Source organism: Penicillium nucicola (assembly GCF_028828085.1).
Source record: "Penicillium nucicola strain IBT 29836 chromosome Unknown utg000010l, whole genome shotgun sequence".
Lineage (NCBI taxonomy): Eukaryota > Fungi > Ascomycota > Eurotiomycetes > Eurotiales > Aspergillaceae > Penicillium > Penicillium nucicola.
In genome coordinates, this window is record NW_026643134.1 from 4734409 (window position 1) to 4753835 (window position 19427).

Here is a 19427-nt window from a genome sequence, read left to right on the forward strand (position 1 = left end):
CGCGGAACGGGGACTTTTTCCAGCGCAGCACAACCACTGCCAGGAACCAACCTTGTTAATCTTCCTTCTACACACACGCCTCAATGCGATCCTTCCGCGCCGTACGACTCCTCAGTCGTCCAATTACCTCAACTACCGGGTTCCAACATATCCCCAAGCAACAACTATCCCAACAACAGCGAACAATAACCACAACCCAGCGACCAAGCCTGACTCGAGCTCTTCCCTCAAACAATGCCACCAAACCAAGCCAACCAAGCAGGTCCTTTGGTCTTCCCTCACTATCAGACTTCCTCCCCTCAAACGGCGACAACAACAACTCCCCGCACCGCGTCCTGACCGCAACCCGCAACCTCCCCTTCAACCCACCTCTCCTCTTCAAAGTAATCTCCTCGGTGGAATCCTACAGCCAATTTCTACCATTCCTCACAGCATCAACGGTGACAGCCCGCGATCCGGAAACAAATGACCCTACACAGGCCTTCCTAACCGTCGGCTATGGGCCCCTCAGCGAGACATTCACCTCGCGCGTGATCTGTGACCGGGAGAAATTGACCGTGGAAGCGAAGAGCGGATCGAAGTCTGGGCCAGAGGGAGCTGAGAAGAGTGCTTCGTCATCTTCTTCGTCTGGTTTGAGTGGGTTCTTCCCCGGTGCTACGGAGGGTATCTTTGAGTATCTGTCTACCCGGTGGGAACTTGTTCCTATTACATCTGCTGAGGCGAAGGGTGGTCCGTTGACGAAGGTCAATCTCGAGGTGCGGTTTGAGTTCCGGAGTCAGATGCATGCTACTCTGATGAGTGCTGTCGAGGGGCAGATGGCTGGTGTTATGATTGAGGCATTTGAGAAGCGGATTCGGGAGGTTGAAGGGAAGGGATTGTGAGAGTTTGTATAAGTTGTGTGGATGGACTGAGTATTTTGTACATCATAGGAGTTTGGGATTGGTATATACGCATCTTGCATGTGCTGCGGTAGATTTGACTTTAGACAGCAGACGGATTTAGAGCATATCGCCAATTGATTCTATTGGATGGATTCGCTGTACAAGACCTCAAAAAAGGCCTGTAGATGAAAGTAAACATGGACCAGAAAAAAAAAGAAACATGATAGTATATAATACAGATTATCCAGACACAGAAATGATTTTCAGCTTAGAGCATGCTCATGCTCCGGCCGCGGTTAGCAGAGCTCCGCACGCCCTTGAGCGAGCTGACGGCATTGTAGTTGTCGGACACCACATCCCAGTTAATCCGATCCCACCAGCGCTCAAGGTACTCGTCCTTGCCGGCGATACCATAGTCCATCATCCAGGCGTGCTCCCAGGTGTTGACGCAGAGAATAGGCTGGACGTCAAGGGCGCCGGGGGCGAGGTTCTTTTGGTTCTGGGCGTGGGCACCCATTGAGCCGGCGAACTGGTTACCCAGCTGGGTCTCGGGGGTGTGGGTGGACATGTCGACAGGTTGACGGCGGGAGTGGGCGGCTGGGTAGGGAGAGCCGGCGTTGTAGGTGCAGAAGATGTGCATCATGCCCTCACGCTCGAGGTTCTTAGCGAGCCAGACGAAACCGGGACCGAACATTGAGCTTGCTGTGGCCAGGAAGTCCAACTTCAGGGACTCGACGGAGGAGCAGGTGTCGACGATGTCCTTGGAGAACTTTTCGGGGATGGTGGTGGCTGTGGGAGACTGAAGGTATTGGTTAGGATGGTGTGATTCTATGCAGTATTAAAGCCATTGCTCACCAAACAGTTGAAAAAGAAGTGATTGTTGTGAGCCATTGAGGCGTAGTTGAACACTGAGGCCATCTCCGGACGCCGGGAGTACTTGACCAGCAATTCTCCGGGTTTGGCATCGGCATCGACAGTGTCTATAATTCCATAGATTAGATATGAAGTTTCAGATATGCACCATCACGCATTGGTTCGATGAAGAACAAATTGGACCGGTGTGTTGTTCCGCAGGGTCGGAGTGCCGAACTCACCTTGTGTCAACAGGTTGAGCTTGTCAACGAGCAGGGTCTGGTATTGGGTCCAGGAAAAGTCGAAAGCCTCAGGGGAGAGGAACTCCGGGATACCGTTCTCCTTGTAGGTGGCATCGTGCTGCAATTGAGGAATGCGATGAAGGCCACGGATCTGGAAGCGCGAGAAGGCGGAGGTAGGCTAGACATAACGCGATCAGTAATTGCGATCGGGGTAACGGACGGACTGAAACTCACCGGGATAGAAGATGAAGCCACGCGCAAAGCGCTCTGCGGCCTGGCGAGTCGGCTGAACATGACGAGGGGTACTGTGAATGGTCGAGTCTATCGTGCAGAGCTTCGACGTCGAAGAATTTCCCTCCCGACGTGATGCCCGATTGGGACTAGTCCATATTATATAATACATCCACCCAGCAGCCAATCACAGCCCCCCGAACTACTTCACCTCTACTGTACACACAACTTTCCATATTGTAGTCGCAGTTTGATCTTGTTCTAATAATATCGATAAAACTTACCTATAGATTCATGCCAGTATAGTCAATGACTCCGGTCTCAAAAATTAGGGAACCGAGTTTTGATGTTTGATACTTTGTTGAAATGGCATACACATAACTTGCATACTTTCTCCCCGTTTTCTCGCTCAACTCTTTTCTTTTGTCTTCTTATAGTCTCACATCCAATCTTCTTTCCGTACTTCCCGGCTCTATTGTGGTTCTGCAACACTTCTCAGAGTTAGCGCCCATCTAGCTCCTGATTTCATCATGCGGTCGACTTTGAAACAGCCCAGCGCCTATTTTAGGACGGCGCGTGCTCGGAATCTTTGTATGCAAGACAGTGCATTGGGCTGAAGAATGACATTCGTTGGCTTCTTTTATTAATTTTCCTTTCATCTATTCTGAATCAATGCCCTTGTCTTTTGTCTTTCCCCCCCCCATTGGAATCTTTCTTCAGTGTTGACCTTCCGCTTTTTTGATCTACATTCAACAAAAAGACACTGGCACACTTCTACTTCTCGGATTTCAACGTATTTCTGGACAAGTTCCACCCGAAGATTTGGCAGAAGTACATAATATCACCGAAGAACACGTCCACTCAACAGCATGGTGTGCTCAATAGCCAGCAGCAGAAGACCATCCATCTTGCTTCTCTTGACTCTTTGGGCTAGCATCGGACAAGGATATGCATTTGACTCCCTCAGTCTGACGACCAGAGCCTCCGATTCATGTCCTAGTTCATATGACCGCTGCGGTAGCACGAAACTTCCAGACAACTTCTGCTGCTCATCCGAATCAACCTGCATCAGTTTGGACGATGCCACATCCGCCATCTGTTGCCCCAAAGGCAATGACTGCCAGTACATCACACCTATCGTCTGTGACATACAGCAACAAAACGCCACTCTCTATCCATCAAATCCCATCAAGACAACGCGTCTCGGCGACAGTCTTCCAAAATGCGGCGACAAGTGCTGCCCATTTGGCTACAGCTGTAGCGGAACCACTTGTGTCATGAATGAGGCTGCCGCAACAACCGCAACAGCCTCAGTCTCCGAGTCCACAACCACAACTGGCTCTTCGTCCTCAACCTCATTTACCGGATCCGCAACACTCGGTGCAACTTTTACCCCAGTATCATCTCCATCGGCGGCAGCCTCCACAAACGCTACATCAGCAGTCCTATCAGAAACGTGTCCCTCATTCCCAAGCAAAGCAATAGCAGCAGGGTTCTTCCCAGGAGCAGTCTTCGGCGCTGCCACCGCCCTCCTAATATCCCTCTGTCTCCGACGCCGCGCTCGTAACGCTGAGACCAAGATCCAGGAGTCAAAATTCCCATCGCACTGGTCTCATCGTACTTCCACTGGGGCTGTAATGAGCATCTCAAGACCAATAGTCTCCGAAGACGCCTCTTACCGCACCGACTTCCTCCTGCGAACTCCACTAGATGCCAAACGCACTTCGGCTGGAGGACGCTCTACTCGCTCTAGAATGCATCGTACCGGAAGCCGAGTGAGAAGTCTTTTCCACAACAATCCACGATTGGAAAAAGACGTACCACCTATCCCGGTTAATCCTGTCACTCCCCCGAGACAACGTGAGCCTAGTACGGAGAGTATCAAAGTTTACTCTCCACCTGGAACATTTGCACAGCCCAGGAAATACCTCGGACCAGAACCGTATTCTGCTGCGAGTGCGAGGCCTGATACTACTTTTACGGAAATGATTCAAGGGCATGGATTCAGTGGACCCCAAGGGCAACCTTCTTATCGTATTCGTGAGGATTCGAAAGAGAATCCGTTCAGGGACCCGCCTACACTTGTTTGAATGCGAAGTAGTTGAGTTTTGGTTGACCTCGGATAGAAACTCCCTCGATACAAATTTTGTTTCACTTGCATATGGACGGTGTACCATGATATCCATGTTTGTATTCTATCCTTTGTTTTGAATGGTTGGATGTCATTTGTTGAGATACCTATTTGCTTTCTTAATTAATACAATCAATGCAGCTTTCGATTTATATCGTGCCGCTTAGAAAGCTGCTTGTCATAGCAACAAGTAGGAGCAAACGTCAGACAGTAAGACTTAGGGATGATCAGGAGAAAGATGCTCGAATGGGTGTATATAGAAACTCTTAGAATACATGAAAAAAGGAAAATAATAAAGGGCCTAAGCCGCCGCTGCTGCTTTCCTCGCTTTACGGGCAGCTGTAATCCTCTTGAGCTCCTTAATCAAGCTGACTACAAGGGGCACACCAATAGGACCCAACAGAGGCAGGTAAACAGCGACCTTGTGCTCATCAGGGAAGTAGACCTGACCAACCATACTCTTCTCAAAGAAGCTACGCTCAGCTTCTGTCTCGGCAACACGGGCACTGGCAAGCGCAGCACCGAAGCGGCCCTCTCGCAAGTGAGAGCAGGTAGCACCTAGGTGGGAGAGTGTGGTAGAAACAGAAGAGGCGACACTGGCTGGGATAGGGATTGAGGGAAGAGATTCGGTGAGACGGGCCAGAGAACCCATTGTAGATGATGCGGAGAGAAGGAGGGTGGCTGCGCGGATACGAATGGAGGTCTGAAGACGGAGGGGAAGGGATGCCGGCGTGCTTGGCGTACCAAGAAGAGTGAGGAGTTGGTGAGAGAATGTCATAAACGCAGGACCCAGAGAATCATGAGAAAGATGGGCGGGATTGGACTGACCCTGCTCGGAATTGGCAAGGGCCGGGTTGAGGAGATATACTCCACCCCATTGGGGAACAATCCAACTTGAAGCTCGGTTTTCCTTGACAACCAAGGGGGACTGGGATGGGTCTGGGACGTAGAGAATGAAGTTGATTGTAGGTCCATTGCCGATGCTTGGGTTGAGGGGCCACTCGGCAGCGTTGACGAAGGCGCTGAGGTCCTCCTTTTGGAGTGTCCATGCAGCCTCTGCCTCGTCATATACGGGACGCGGCGCAGTAGGTGCAAAGTTTGCATACAGCTGCACCTGCGTGTCGACCGTAAAGTTGCTGATGGGCTCAAATGCCTGCAGGAGTGGAGTAAGGTACACCTTCACCGCAGCCTCAATGTCCCAAGACGATGGCTCGGATCCCGGAGTAAAGAGAGAGAAGGAAAGATGATATGTCTCGGCATATTTCATCGATCTGCGCAGTCTGCGACTGATACTCTCGGCGAGTGGTGGAGACGTCGAGTCAAGGCCGCCAGTGTGTCCGGACAGAATGTGTGCTATCGTAGCCTTCTCCTCGCCATACAATCGCTGCAGCTCTTCCGCAATGAATGCAGAAAGCGGCGAGTTCGAAGAGGAGGGCACGGGGACCTGGCTCGGAGGATAGAATACATCAAGCTGCGTCGTGGCTGCATGAAGCTCAGACCGAGGGGCTGCAAGACCCTCTTCGGCCAGCAGACGAACCGTCAATGCAGTGTCTGGCGCCTGTCCTTCGGCACTTATGGCTCCTTCCAAACCATTGTCGGCATTATGTGACACAGTTGCGCTGTCGTTGGCAAGCTTTAGGCGGAGGTGGTGTGCCGCGAACTCGTTCAGATCATCGAGGGTATGTTGTGTAGTTCGAAGCAGATGCTGTGACTCAATATATTGCATCGAAGGTGTGGCAAGGTGAATTTCCAAGGGGAAGACTGGTCGACATGCCTAGAAGGGTGTTTGTTAGCATCCAACCTCCGAGACCAGAGACAATTGCACGCGCTGTACCTTTCCATCGGCCCAGTCCACCATCTCCTCGACGGGGAGATGCGCCCTGTAAATAGACGTTGTCTTCCACCATATTGGGAATCCTAAGAATATAATCACTGCCCAGAATGCAGCTATCACTCGAAATCGCGTTTGGACGGCAGTCGGGGTCTCTGGGGGTGGAGGGCTTTGTGCAGTGGATTCGTTGACTTGTAATGTCGGTTCTTGAGGAGACGCTCGGTCTCCTTGTTTGGTCGTCATAGTCGAAACATGCTCTCTGGAGAGCTAAGGAGGAGGTGGGTATTCGTGTTTGGGGAAGGTTCCCGGGCGGAGAGGCCAGGGACCAAGGTGGCCGGCCGCATTGAGCATAAAGACTTTCAACTGACATTTCGGGTTCAATTCGATTCTAGTGGAAATTGTCTTGTAGAATAAAATAACTGATTCGTCTATTACGTCTTGCGACTACGGAGATTGATATTTTCCAAGGCATATCTACGATCTCAATAGGAATGATAGGCTTGAGTATAGTTGAGTAAGTGATCAAGTCTCAAATGAGGCTTAATCTTGTCATTGTTGACATGTTTCAAAATCGCAAATAAAAAGGGTATCATGCCCAGTAACGCCGATCCAATGTAGCGGTCAAAGGCTAACAGGCCTTCAAGCCGTACAACTATGCAATGTCTAGTATTCCTTCTCGAAAATCTTCTGGATCGGTTTGGCGGCCTGAAAGCTGTCAGTAAGGTCTTTGACCATCATAATTATCGAACTTGAGGTACATACGTCCACAAACTTTTCAAGGTCCTGGTCGAGGTTCGCCAGGTCGTCCTTCCTCTTCTTGTTCTCCGCAATCAAAGCCTGCTTGCGCTTCAGCAGCTCTTGCCGCGCTTGTTCGAGCTTCTCTCGCTCAGCATGCTCATGGTTGATGCGGGCGATCATCAGGTCATGTTCGTTGGTCTCGCGATGTTCCGGGTAAAGCTCAAGAAACTCCTCCACGGGAATCAAGGGAAGAGATCGGTATTTATGACTGTCACACAATATGTTAGCTTATCGCAGGAACAGAAGAGCAACCCCCTAAATGATAATTTCAATCACATACTCATATGCTTCACATGCTGCGATCTCACCAGTGAGGTGCTTCTGTTCGTAGTAGAGGTTCTGCAATTGCAGATGAAGTCGGTCGATCTCCTGTCGGGCCTCTGCCGTGGCTTGCTTGGTATCGCGAACGCGGAAAATAGCTCCTCGATTCTGCCCGCGGAGTTGAGCCAACAAGGCGAACAAGACCTTTTGTTGCTTAGAGGCGGCCAAGGATATTTCTTGGAGTTTGGAGGCGTCGTTGGGGAGGGTGTCGGGGTTTAGGATGGAGAGCAGCTGATTGCACTGCACCAGCGTCTCAGCACTAGTCTGCAGGACCGGTAGGAGCGACTCCTCGGTGACGATCTCACTGATAGCCATGGCAAAAATTGTAAGATCTTGAAATTTTACCCCGGTGGCGAGAGAGGAGAGAGACCAAGCCGAAAAACATGTGGAGATGGGAAAAGGCGGGAATCAATCAGGCGCAAGGCGGTACCATGTGCATCCTTGGCTGGCACTGGTTGGGACGCCTTCTCTCCTTCATCTTTCTCTCTTTTCTCCCAACCCTTGATTTGTTGTGTTTTTGAGGTCTTCATAGCCCCTCCTTCTTTTGACGGTCCTTGCACTCCTTTATTCTCCCGGATCCCTCGGCCTCAACCTCAATCTCAACCTCAAACCTCCCCCGTCCCGATACCACCCTTCCCCCTCAACGCTTACACTACATGGCCTTCAGCTGAACTAGACTCTCATGGCCTGCGGCACTTCTTCAATGGCGGTAGAGTCTTATCCCGAAACAGAGGCGTTTGCCTCTGCTACTGCGACCCCCAGTGAGGAGACCGGTCTTCTCCGCGATCGGCGGCGCAGACATTCATTCCAAGTTTCTAGAAGACTGTCGTGCGACTATCAAGATGCCGACGCAGTTTTCGTTCGAGTATGTGACGACTGTCCTCCACAGAACTGCTCACTTGATATGATAGGTCTAACTAAATCATAGGTCGAACTGTTCCTAGCTCAATTAGAACGTCGAATGCAATGGATCGAACAATATCGAAAATCCCACATGATCGGGATTGACGCGAGTCTCAAACGGGGCTATGCAACATTGGAAGCTGTCAGAGACCAATGCTCAGTTGCATCAGGCGAACTGATGGGAAGTGGCAAGAAGCGGGCTAAGATCTTAGTGGAGACTCTTGAAGACCGGTACAACGAGGCCCTGGTCACCAAAGAAACACTGGAGCAAAAGGCCCAGGCTGGAGTCCGCCTCATGGAGTCGTTCCTATCCGAAATGGAAAACCGAGCCCACGCAGTCCGTGATCGCGGCATCTACGGCACCCTGGACGATGGGTGGAAAGTTGCGGAGGAAAGCTTAGTCCACGCTCGAGAGATCGTCGATGAAGGCATGGAGCGTGCCCGCCATGCTCGTGATACCCTCCGCAAGAATGTGGAGGAGGCTATTCGGCTAGCCCAGGAGAAACGCTTGATCAATTACCATGAGCTGCCCGATCCATGGAGAGTCAACCCTCACATCATCAACGGATATCGCTTCACCACTTCCAAAGTGGAATGTGTTTCGTCTGTCTTCGCCTACTCAAACGAAATGTTCAACATCTGGTCTCATGTCATCGGCCTTGTTATTGTCCTCGCCATTGCCTTTTACTTCTACCCGCTCCATACCAATTTCCACCTCAGCACGAAATCCGACATCGCAATCGCGGCTGTCTTCTTCTTTGCTGCATGCAAGTGTCTGGTCTGCAGTACCATTTGGCACACCATGAACAGCATCGCATCTCAAACTTTAATGGAACGCTTTGCTTGTGTCGACTACACCGGAATCTCGATGCTGGTTGCCGCCTCCATTGTCACTACCGAGTACACTGCTTTCTATTGTGAACCCTATTCTCGATGGACATATATTCTACTCACCATGTCTCTGGGTATTGGCGGCATTATTCTACCCTGGCATCCGACCTTTAACCGCCACGATATGGCTTGGGCCCGTGTTGCGTTCTTTGTTACGCTTGCCCTCACCGGATTTTCGCCCATCGCTCAACTATCTTACACTCGCGGTTTCTCGTGGTGCATGTATTTCTATTCGCCAGTCCTCAAAAGTCTAACTGTCTATTTCATCGGTGCCCTCGTCTACGCTTCCAAGGTTCCCGAGCGCTGGAAGCCAGGTTTCTTCGACTACGTCGGCGGCAGCCATAACATTTGGCATCTTGCGGTACTTGGTGGTATCTTCTTCCACTACCATGCTATGCAGGACTTGTTTGCCGGAGCCTTCCAGCGTGCCCAGGGCGAATGTCCGAATCTGAAGATCTGAACATTTTTCTGAACATACCTCCACGATTTCATTTGATTTCTGTTTCTATTTTTCTTGCTCATGACTTTTTCTCAAGGAGTATATGACCTTGTTCTCAGGTGTCCTTGCTGAAACACATAGACCTGCCGTGGCCCCGTTTCAAGTGCTCATAGATCTCTTTCTACAGAAGCCTTGATTCTGTTGATGCCCGTTCTGCCTGCATGGTTGGAGTTTGCTTTCGCTGCCTATTGCTTTACCTTCGATTCTTAGAGCATTGGTTTCAAGAAAACCTCTTTGCCTCCCCTTTTCCCTCAGTGGCGCCACTTTATCTGTCTAGGTTGAAGGGTGTAAGCACCATTTATTTGTTATTTGTTGAATCTTCTTTCCATTTGCTGTTTATAGGTATTTGAGACTATATATCATTTATCGCAGATCGCATTACGATATCAGAACATACAAATGCCATTTGCTCTTACATATTGCTTACTATACTTTTTTTTAAAAACTTATATCAAACAATGTTCATTGATTGTGTATGCAGATTCTGTGCATCGTCTAGTGTCGTACATTCATAACTCCATGAAGGAATTCCCTTCTATTTGCAACTGGACTTTTCCAAATTTCTGGCACCAAACGCCAAATCAAAATGTAACGTCGACCCTCCCCTCCACTTGGCACTGTAAACTGGCGGCATTGTTCAATATCCAAAGCAGCGAAGGCTGTGAAATGAAACTCGAGGAGCGTCACAGAGGCTGGCTTTTTGTAAAGAAATGTGCTTTCAAGGTATTGGTGAAAGTCATCATTTGAACAAGTATTTCAACCAGGAGACTTATTGGGTAGCCTCAGTAGCCTCAGCAGAGCCATCACGCTTAATGAAGTGACCCTGCATCCAGCAGCGGTACATCTTTAATTTGCTCTGACGGTTGACAATCAGTCGGCGATCAGCTCCCAAGAGCTTCACCTCGAAAGCCCCATTCTTCTTCGCAGCCTCCTTGGTCTCTTCTGACTGCTCAGCAGGCTCTGGCCTCTCACTTTCATCCTCATCAGCACCCTCCGCGGAAGCCTTCGCAGAAATGGGAATCTGCAAGCCCTTCTCCGCGGACCAGGTACCCCACATATCAACAAGCTGGTCCTGGTCGAAGAAGTAGACACGAGTACCATCACCGCGAACATAGAAGTTCTCTTCCATGTAACGGCCCTTCTTGAAACGCACTTGGGCCAGGTCACCACGGCCGTAGTCGCGGAAAAGGACACGGCCACCGGGCTTGAGAACACGGTAGACGTTGCGAATAGCCTGGTCCCACTGGGTAGGTGCCAGGGCAGAGAAAATGAAAATCAGGATGACAACATCCACTGAACCCTCCGTCAAACCAGGCGGGAGGCCGTTGTCCTCTTCCGTAGGCACAGAAGCGACGTCCCAGACATCAGCGGCCATATATTTCTCATTGTAATGCTCGCTCTCGCGCATGACCTTGACAGCATATTTCGAGAAATCACACGCATGAACCTTGAGATGCTCATTCTCGTTGTTGGCAATCAAAGGGAACGCGGTATTTCCAGCACCAGCACCAACCTCCAGCACAACCTGAGGACCAGCATCCTTCTGGGTGACCTCTGCAAGAACAGGGAACTCCTGACGCAGCCATTTGCGATCCTTGAAAAAGTTGGCTGTGTTGTTCTTATAGAAAAGGTTCCACCACTTTGCCGGGTCGTTGTTGAATCGGTTGCGATCAAAGTCCGATACTCGTGTTTCGCGCTGTTTGGCATACTGTGTTTGGGCAAAGGCCTTGAATTCGTCATCTGGCTCGACATGGTCCCAGGCATTGAATTCGAAGACGTCGTCGCCCTTTTCGAGGAATCGTGATCCGAATTGGAAGGGGTCGCTTCGCTTCATGTTGTTGCTGGGATCGTGGGAGCGACTGGGGTCCACCTGGGGAGGTTCGACGTTTTGGAGAACCTCCCGGACATCCCGGACTTCAGGTTCGATGGTCATTTTGGGTGGATTTTATATGAGGAATGGAGTTGGAAGAATCTAACTATTGGGGGTTATCGCGGGGAGAACAAAAAAAAATCGCAGGCCGCGATGCGATTGGCGGGGTGCCTGAGGTCACATGACTTTGTGTTCCACTATCCGTCTCACCGCCTTAACCCCTCGTCTCCTCCTGTCCAATCACAGATGGCCATGCTATACCGCCTTTGATAAATCCCGTTTAACATTTATCTTATCAACGCGACAGACCAGGACTTGAATATCTCTGGATTCAAGTTACTTACTGACAGGCCAGTGAATGACTGATGCCGACTTCGAGTTTGACTAGAACTTTTGGCTGTATGCGACGCCCCAGACCTGGTGAGACTTCAATGGGTAAGGACATGCGTGTATGCTGAAGACATGAGTGCCCAAATTCGAGGAGGGGTGTCAGATTATTCTCTGTTCGACGCATTCCTATCCTTCAAGTCCAAGAATCTAGCATTGTTGCGCGGTATAGATCAAATATGCATCGATACATGTACCTGTACCTGACAGGCCGTGGAGACATAGTGGAGACTGAGGTACCGATACCTACCTATCATCCTCGTCCGAGCCAATCACGAATCTGGGGAATTTGGATGCCTGCGGCGTCGAACTCAGCCCCAAGCTGTCCTCTCCTCCATCTCTCCTCTTTCTCGGGCTTCTTACTCTTCTCTTTCTCTTGAGTATGTTGCTTTAGTTCTGGACCTGCTTTCCAATACACCTTTTTGTCGTTTTAGGTCTGGGGCTTATCGACACAAGTGGGGTTGGATCTAATTTCCGATTGAGGCTCAACAAAGGTGTTCATGCAATAGTTGCCGTTGCCAGGGTCTCAGTGGTAGTGAGCTGAGAGACAAGTTCCTTCTCCCTAAAGCCCCTTCCCACATTGGCCTTGACTGTGCCAACTATACCGCTGCTCATCTCACCATGTCCTTCCTCTCCGCGCTGTGCGGATGCTTCTCCCGCGAAGAGAAAACCCCTTCACCCCCAGAAACCATGATCCAAAGACCCAACAACAACATCCAAACAGGCCACTTCACTCTCAACGGTGACGGCCAATTCATTCGCCCCTCGCCCTCGTCCTCATCCGGACACAGCGGGCACGGACCCCCGGATGACTCGGCAGATGGCTATTCCAGCGTGGTCCCGCTGCCGCAGTACACAGCCCGTCCGATGAGCCTCCACGAGAAGACTCTAGAAGCCCACATGCGCGATCCATCCGTGTCTTCCGAGTCACAGGAGTATCCCGTGGAAGAAAAGAACCGCAATCTCTACGACGAGGAAGTCACATCTGATGCTTCCTCGGCTATTTCCTATCCAAGCAGCTATGGAAATACATCCACTGCAACGAGGGAAACTCCACCGCCGCCATACTCGCCTCGTCATTCGGTGATGCTGAGTCGGTCCCGGTCTATCTCGGTTTCTTCGGCTATGGCTGTGATCGTTAATCCGCCGCCCATAGCACGTCTTAATGGTTCACGGACTGGGCCTGTCTATGTGGAGGATGATGATCGTTCTATTCGTCGTCATCGTCGGGTCTCTTGGGAAAGTCGGTGATTCCGTCTGGGCTAAGTAGTACGACATGTGCTTTTCTCGTTATTTGGTACCGCTTATGAGTTCGGTATCTGTCTAATATTTCGACGCCCGGTCTTTCGGGAGAGACGATCCGGTATCGTCTCCCTTGGGCCCTGGCTTCTGTTCTGACATGACTGCTGTTTCTGATCCTTTTTTGCATGTTGATTGTTTGTTTCTTACTGCATATGACGCGATGATGATCACTTCTTTTGATCGGACTTTTATGACATGATTGGATTTTTGGTACAAAAGATGGTCCTTTGGGAGTCTTTTGTTTGGGATATCATTGGATATAATAATACTGGCATGCACACGAGCATACGACTTCTTGTGGATGTGCTGCATCGACGCATTTGCCGCCGAGAACAACCTCGGCCACGTGGGCAGGCCCATGGCCTGACACATACATAGTGTGATAACTACTAGACGTGAATATAACTTCATTTGTCTCATGAAAATTCATCGAGTAATCTCCAACATCTACGTGTTATTGACTCATATTAACAGTGGAAAGGATATAAAATAATGGGTATCACTAAAACCACATCTCAAAACACCCTATACAACCTCGTTCTCCAGACCAGACAAATCAAACAGTACAAGCTGGTCGCCAGTCTCAAACAGATTTCCCTCCCGCTGGTGTCTCAACTTATACCCACAACACTCAGCCGGAAACTCCAACAATCTTAAAACAAGCAAATCACAACTCCCCTCGAGGAACATACAAATAGCAGTACACTCCGATCGAACTCTTGTCCGAACCCACCACTCCTTAACAAAACACATAAGCCCAAGCCACCAAGCAAGCAGCACAAGCGCCGGAACCTCCTTCCTCAGCAAACACTCATAATATGGCCCCTCAAGCCTCCCCATCCACGTATTATACGTCTTGAAACTATCCGAGCACCGCTCCGCCTGCAAATTCCCCATCAGCATACGTAATGGCCACAGGTAAGGCGTATTATCGACAGTCGATTCCTCGGTAATACCGCACAACTCAGCCAAATCCGAATGAAGACCGATTCTTCCAGGACGCTTGTCGTCGATGTCGATGGATGGATCTCTCAATTCCATGAATGTCTCCCACCACATGCTCTGCTGTAACCAGGGGATGGTTCGTTCAAGGAGGTAACGGAGTCCACCTTGGAGGCGGAGCCAGATGAGACTGGTTGGGTCTGTTGAGAAGACAAATGAGGAGCGCGGGGAGAATATTTCTTGGTGGAAAGAATGCATTGAGATCATCATGCAGGCTGAGTAGAGTTTGTCCATGTTCTGGGGTGTTATACTTGTTGACACTTCCCTTGAGTATTGGTTTATTGTTTGTTGCCAGTGGTAGGCTTCTGCTAAGCGGTAGGCTTTGTTGTCTGGTAGCAGGGTGCAGAGGTGGGTTGTTGCTGCTCCTATTATTGCGTGCATGAGGAATGGGGTCTGGGTTGTTTGTTAGGGTTAGATTGGAGATGGTATGTCTGTAGTTCGGACTTACTTCAAAGGCAAGTTGGACCATTTTGCCCATTACTATTCGAATGATGTTGTTGCTTTCTGCTGAGAAGGATGGGCCTTTGTGGAAGTGATGCAGTGCTTCTATTGTTCGGCTTGATGCTGAGGCGTCTGTAAGTATGGATGGTAGTTTTGCGTCATTTACTGGCGACAGTCCTAGCAATTCATTTAGTTTCTCCGATACCATCACAAGGGACATCGATGAAGCCGAGGAGTCGAGTGAAATCAGCTCAGGGTTTGCGTTGATGAACTGAGAAACAATGCTATTGCCTTTTTGCTGTACAGGCTTGGTCGAATAGTCACATTCGACATTATGTTTCTGGCACCTCAGGCATCGAGGCTTGGCTTCATCGCACTTGAAAAGGTTTAATTAAAATTGGTGCTCATCTTGATGGCCGAGGTGGGCACGAGATACCTTCACTCTTCGCTGTTTACAGTCTGCGCAGCCCAGTCGGGATTTGCGATGGGCCCGGCGAGAATGAAAAACCTGTTCGGTCGACTCCGAACATCCATGCAGCCGATTTCCTGGTTTGTAGTTCGGAACTCGGAAGACCAGTTTCTGCCCCTGCATCGGCTTGCTTCCGATCAGATTCCGATCTTTCTGATGTATCATGTCCCTTGCGTGGGAAGATGCAGATTTTAGGGGGTTCTTAATATAGATTTTCACCAGAAAATGAATAGGTGCTCGGTGAATATACAGTAATACTGGACAAGGCAAGTTGAGACGTTTCAAAGCATTGAGGTATTGGACTGCGACACAGCGCTCTGCAACTGGGATCGTGTAAGCCCGATTGACGGCAGTGCATGTGGCATGAGGCTCAGCGGCTTGGAACTGCGCCTTGCGAGTTTAATCGGACTCTGTTTCTATTCCATCAAATCGAAGGCGAAGAAATGGCGGCGGAGGCGAAGGGAAGATGATCGACATCATCTCCGATCTCTCGCGCTATCCCCAATCGGGCAACTCTCGTATTTGTTGCTTGGCACGAGTCCAGGCATCGGAGATCTCTAGATGTGATACATTGGCCTATATGGTCACCTATGGTCACCTATGGGTCAAGCATAAGAGCTATAAAATACCGGATTCTTGAAAGCAGACTAACGCCATGCCGTTCGTCATTCATTGAGTACCATCGATCCTCGATCCCCAGCAATCGATGGACATAGCTCGTACTTCATATTTTGGTCGTCTATGCAAAGATACAAATAGTTTTGAGGGTGGAAGTAGCCGATCTAGCCCATCTTCGCGTTGGAGAAGTCCATTTCTGGGATAGCAAGTTAGCAAGAAACCAAGACCTGCAAGACACCAGTCTCAAAGCATCAAAAGAAACCAGAGCACAAGATCAAGACCTACCGGGATGCTCAGCCTGGAACTTCTTCAACAGCTCCATCTTCTTCTGTTCATCGCTGCTAGGACCACCCATCTCCTTCTGTCGCTGATCATACATCATCTTCTCAACCATAGCACGAGTCTCGCCATCCAAATCACCCAGACTAGAGTTCTCCGGCGTGATCTTGGTCACGTCAATCTTAGGCGCAGTAGTCACAACATGAGGCCACCACTCAACCTTGTTGACCTTATCAAGATGCACATTGATTTCCTTGCCGGGCGGGGTGGGAGTGGTTTCCAGAGTCCAAGAGGATTCGTCGACCAGAATAGCGTGGGGGAAGTCACCCTAACGCACGAAATGAGATACCAAATCAGCTCATGCACAATAGATCGGGGGCGAATGGTGTCACTGCTCTCCGAGGTGACTGGTTAATCGGGATGCCGTACCTCAATGAGGGGCTCTTGACCCTTGATCGCAACCCGGATTTTGTTCTTGGTCAAGACCACATCCATGTCACGGCCCTTCAGATTGGCAGGGATGGGTGCCGTGAAATCCACATCACGAATTGTCTGTGTCCACTTGTAGGGGAGCTGGGCCTGTTCCGCCTCTTCGCGGGCCTTCCGCTCCTGGGTTTCGCGCTCGCGCTCTGCCAGCTCCGCGGGGGAGAGGTTATTCTCGGGATCGGACATGGCGTCAGAAAAGTTTCGGTCAGGGGAGGGGGGGACAAGTAAGTCAACGGTGAAGACGACGTGTTGGCTTGAAAGCTCGGAGTGGGATGTGATGTGGGGGGAACCTCCACTTCGCCGTTGGCGCTTTTGCCGCCATTAATCGCTTATTCACGACAGCCTTGGATTCTTCAGATCCGTGCATTTGGGCTGCATATTTTGAAACAATGGTTTAGGCATCTATGTGTAAAAGGAGTTTCAGCTGTTCGCGGGGAATCTTTCGTTCAGGTGGTGACGTCGATTTCTTACATCCCAAGTTCCCTCCCTCAAACTGATATATTATGTGAGTGTTAGTGAGATAGATCCAGCAAGCTTGGACACATATGAGAACTGCTATTGATCTTCTTTCCAGGACCCACTCAGAAGTACTATCAAAAAGCAACTCACTAGGCCTCCCAGACATACAGAACAGCCATGTCATCACACGGGAGTGGTGGCGCAGCCTTCGATTCGGGTAATGATGCTGGCAAGACTCAAGCACCAGCACCAGCACCAGTCACCAGCACACCGCTCAATAGCACAGCATTGTGGACCAAGATGTCCATTGGGAAGATCCTGAACTGTGTTAGTGAGGCTGATCTCCTGCCTGTTCCGGTGTCCTGGCAAGGATGGAGCAGCTTAGTCTCCAGCCATGACATGCATGGGGCTCAGAACTCCAAGACCACTGGTGGATAGGACCTAGGTTGCATAGCTGTAGACAGTGGGAAAGCGCCCAGGTAAAATTAGGGCATCCCGAGTCACGGCAACTACATCCCACCTCCCCCACTCGAGGCTCTGTATGTTTGCTCGCTCTCTGCCTCGTAGGATACAGTAGTCTGGGCTGACAGTATGATTGGGTATTCATTCTCATGCATATGCAACGTATGGCCAACAAAACGAAAGGCAGCAGCGATGGGCTGTGATCAACACCCGAAACAGAAACACCCTCTAATCCTCGTATATATCTCCCGTGATTCCCAGCTAAGATGCAATGAATAAAGTGTGTAAAAGTAAAAGAAAGACATGGGGTCCAAATCCCGAACAATTCCTCGGCTTGCATAGGGTGACGGTCATGCGATCATTGTTGCGAGTCTTCGTTAGACCGCTCTGCCGCTTGTTCCTTTTCTATAGGTCGTGTCAGTGGGCTTCTTGCATATGTCAGATTAAACACTCACCTCGGATCTTCTGGATTTGATCCGCGGTATTCTGGAGGATTTGATCCCAATATCTCTGATATTCCTCCACACTTCGCAGTTGAGGTTCTTTCTTTTCTTGACTGCCTTGAGCTTCAGGCTGCTGGTTGGTCTCTGGCTTATCCATACTGAATGGCGATATGGATATCTGATCTAGTTGATGGGTTGATCTTGGACAAGATGGGAGTGGTCTTTCAGACAGAGTTGTAGATTGAATAATTTCGACCCGACCCCTCGACAAAGCCTTTATATATTAACAGAATTCCAAAAATAATAATATTAAAAGACGAAATCCCGAGAGAGAAAAATCAAGAAAAGTCAAAAAAGAAAAAAATCAAAGGTTTGCTTTCGAAAATAGACCGATCACGCGTCTAGAAAGACCAGGGAAAAAGCCGTTCACCGACATCTCCCCTAGATTGGGGCCTGAACTGAAACGGGATGTCGGTCCGCGTTACCCAGGAGAGGTAAAGCACCATACATCCAAGACCTCTGATTGGAGTGTTTGCCCCCTTCTAGATTGTCTCTTTTCACATCTGTACAGTAGGAGACATGATGTCAGCCCGGGACCTAGCGTACAGTACTTGTTAAATTCCCTGAACTCCATCCACATTCCAAATGCTGCTGTCCGGACTAATAGGATGACTTCCAGTGGCAGTTCCGAGGATAGCCCGCGCCCAATCGGGGAAGTTGAGGATCCCATCCGCACCAGCCGATCGAGATATATGGGTCTGGCATCTAGGGGAACCGAATCGATACAGGACAGGAAAAAAGGGGGCACCGGGGAACCGGGTAGAGTTACGAGGGATCGACCGATCCACCCGGATTTGATGCTTCTAATTTACGATCGGTGGAACTATATATGTAAAATTATGGAGTACACCTGTCGACTGTCGGAGTCGAGACAGACCATGGGAAATCTCTCCAGTGAACCTATCTACCGACAGTGGGGGGGGAGGGGGGGGAGTATAGCCGACTCTTTGGACTAGTATACTCCCGTAGAACCTGTAGAACCTGTAGAACCTAGGCAACCGACATACATCGGCAGTCTGTCTCTACCCAAGGCTGAAACAACCCATCAAAAGCACCCCCAAAGCCCAACCACGTACATGTACAAGGAAAAGTGCCGGGCAAACATACCGGATATCTCTCTCCACTGCAGACGTTGCATTCCCACGTGGTTTACGCCAAGTTTCACCCCCCAGAGCCATAGCCGCTGTCCCTTGACCGCATCCTCTGTCCATCTGCCGTCCGACACGTACTCTTTGGGCTTTGCGCAACGTCACATCTGACCACACCACCCCCTCCCCCTTGGTGTGCTCAGGGCTCTTCTCTTCAGGCACTGGATTAGGTAGATTATGTCGGCTAGAGCGGCTTCTTATTTGATCGGGGCTTTGTTGTATCCGTATTGCGCAGGTGTCTTGACGTCGGTCGGTTCAAGAGAGGGGATTCCGGGTACAGATCGACCCTTGGACGATGCATGTGGTGCATTCTTACTGGTTCTGGTAGGTCGTTGCGTACTTTTGTACCGGACTTTTGTTCGGGGTGTGGCGCTATTATACAGTACAATGGCCAGGGGTCAAAAGGACCGGACGGATGAAC

General features: G+C 50.0%; 12 protein-coding genes across 12 annotated transcripts; 5 read left to right on the forward strand and 7 right to left on the reverse strand.

Moving 5' to 3' along the window:
• Positions 1 to 83: 83 nt before the first annotated feature.
• Positions 84 to 881, forward strand: N7511_010357 (ubiquinone-binding COQ10-like protein; the record flags this gene model as incomplete). Its single annotated transcript, XM_057132734.1, has 1 exon — positions 84 to 881. The coding sequence occupies one exon, from the start codon at positions 84 to 86 to the stop codon at positions 879 to 881; it is 798 nt and encodes a 265-aa protein (XP_056980722.1).
• A 268-nt stretch (positions 882 to 1149) lies between these two features.
• sod4 (mitochondrial 37S ribosomal protein mS42) lies at positions 1150 to 2269 on the reverse strand (the record flags this gene model as incomplete). The annotated part of the gene is made up of 4 exons (XM_057132735.1): positions 1150 to 1680; positions 1737 to 1861; positions 1976 to 2153; positions 2210 to 2269. The coding sequence occupies 4 exons, from the start codon at positions 2267 to 2269 to the stop codon at positions 1150 to 1152; spliced, it is 894 nt and encodes a 297-aa protein (XP_056980723.1).
• Positions 2270 to 3075: 806 nt separating this feature from the next.
• On the forward strand, positions 3076 to 4296 carry N7511_010359 (uncharacterized protein; the record flags this gene model as incomplete). The annotated part of the gene is made up of 1 exon (XM_057132736.1): positions 3076 to 4296. One exon carries the CDS (start codon positions 3076 to 3078, stop codon positions 4294 to 4296), a length of 1221 nt encoding a protein of 406 aa, XP_056980724.1.
• Positions 4297 to 4638: 342 nt separating this feature from the next.
• Positions 4639 to 6411, reverse strand: PIG-S (GPI-anchored transamidase GPI17; the record flags this gene model as incomplete). Its single annotated transcript, XM_057132737.1, has 2 exons — positions 4639 to 6111; positions 6172 to 6411. The coding sequence occupies 2 exons, from the start codon at positions 6409 to 6411 to the stop codon at positions 4639 to 4641; spliced, it is 1713 nt and encodes a 570-aa protein (XP_056980725.1).
• Positions 6412 to 6831: 420 nt separating this feature from the next.
• N7511_010361 (uncharacterized protein) lies at positions 6832 to 7602 on the reverse strand (the record flags this gene model as incomplete). Its single annotated transcript, XM_057132738.1, has 3 exons — positions 6832 to 6873; positions 6931 to 7174; positions 7247 to 7602. 3 exons carry the CDS (start codon positions 7600 to 7602, stop codon positions 6832 to 6834), a joined length of 642 nt encoding a protein of 213 aa, XP_056980726.1.
• Positions 7603 to 7969: 367 nt separating this feature from the next.
• N7511_010362 (hemolysin III family protein) lies at positions 7970 to 9541 on the forward strand (the record flags this gene model as incomplete). The annotated part of the gene is made up of 2 exons (XM_057132739.1): positions 7970 to 8152; positions 8216 to 9541. The coding sequence occupies 2 exons, from the start codon at positions 7970 to 7972 to the stop codon at positions 9539 to 9541; spliced, it is 1509 nt and encodes a 502-aa protein (XP_056980727.1).
• An 808-nt stretch (positions 9542 to 10349) lies between these two features.
• Positions 10350 to 11513, reverse strand: N7511_010363 (tRNA(Thr) (cytosine(32)-N(3))-methyltransferase; the record flags this gene model as incomplete). Its single annotated transcript, XM_057132740.1, has 1 exon — positions 10350 to 11513. One exon carries the CDS (start codon positions 11511 to 11513, stop codon positions 10350 to 10352), a length of 1164 nt encoding a protein of 387 aa, XP_056980728.1.
• A 945-nt stretch (positions 11514 to 12458) lies between these two features.
• N7511_010364 (uncharacterized protein) lies at positions 12459 to 13088 on the forward strand (the record flags this gene model as incomplete). The annotated part of the gene is made up of 1 exon (XM_057132741.1): positions 12459 to 13088. One exon carries the CDS (start codon positions 12459 to 12461, stop codon positions 13086 to 13088), a length of 630 nt encoding a protein of 209 aa, XP_056980729.1.
• A 576-nt stretch (positions 13089 to 13664) lies between these two features.
• N7511_010365 (uncharacterized protein) lies at positions 13665 to 14610 on the reverse strand (the record flags this gene model as incomplete). The annotated part of the gene is made up of 2 exons (XM_057132742.1): positions 13665 to 14534; positions 14590 to 14610. The coding sequence occupies 2 exons, from the start codon at positions 14608 to 14610 to the stop codon at positions 13665 to 13667; spliced, it is 891 nt and encodes a 296-aa protein (XP_056980730.1).
• Positions 14611 to 15833: 1223 nt separating this feature from the next.
• N7511_010366 (NudC domain-containing protein) lies at positions 15834 to 16620 on the reverse strand (the record flags this gene model as incomplete). The annotated part of the gene is made up of 3 exons (XM_057132743.1): positions 15834 to 15865; positions 15955 to 16276; positions 16378 to 16620. 3 exons carry the CDS (start codon positions 16618 to 16620, stop codon positions 15834 to 15836), a joined length of 597 nt encoding a protein of 198 aa, XP_056980731.1.
• Positions 16621 to 17070: 450 nt separating this feature from the next.
• On the forward strand, positions 17071 to 17331 carry N7511_010367 (uncharacterized protein; the record flags this gene model as incomplete). The annotated part of the gene is made up of 1 exon (XM_057132744.1): positions 17071 to 17331. One exon carries the CDS (start codon positions 17071 to 17073, stop codon positions 17329 to 17331), a length of 261 nt encoding a protein of 86 aa, XP_056980732.1.
• A 382-nt stretch (positions 17332 to 17713) lies between these two features.
• N7511_010368 (uncharacterized protein) lies at positions 17714 to 17955 on the reverse strand (the record flags this gene model as incomplete). The annotated part of the gene is made up of 2 exons (XM_057132745.1): positions 17714 to 17760; positions 17811 to 17955. The coding sequence occupies 2 exons, from the start codon at positions 17953 to 17955 to the stop codon at positions 17714 to 17716; spliced, it is 192 nt and encodes a 63-aa protein (XP_056980733.1).
• Between the last annotated feature and the right edge of the window lie 1472 nt (positions 17956 to 19427).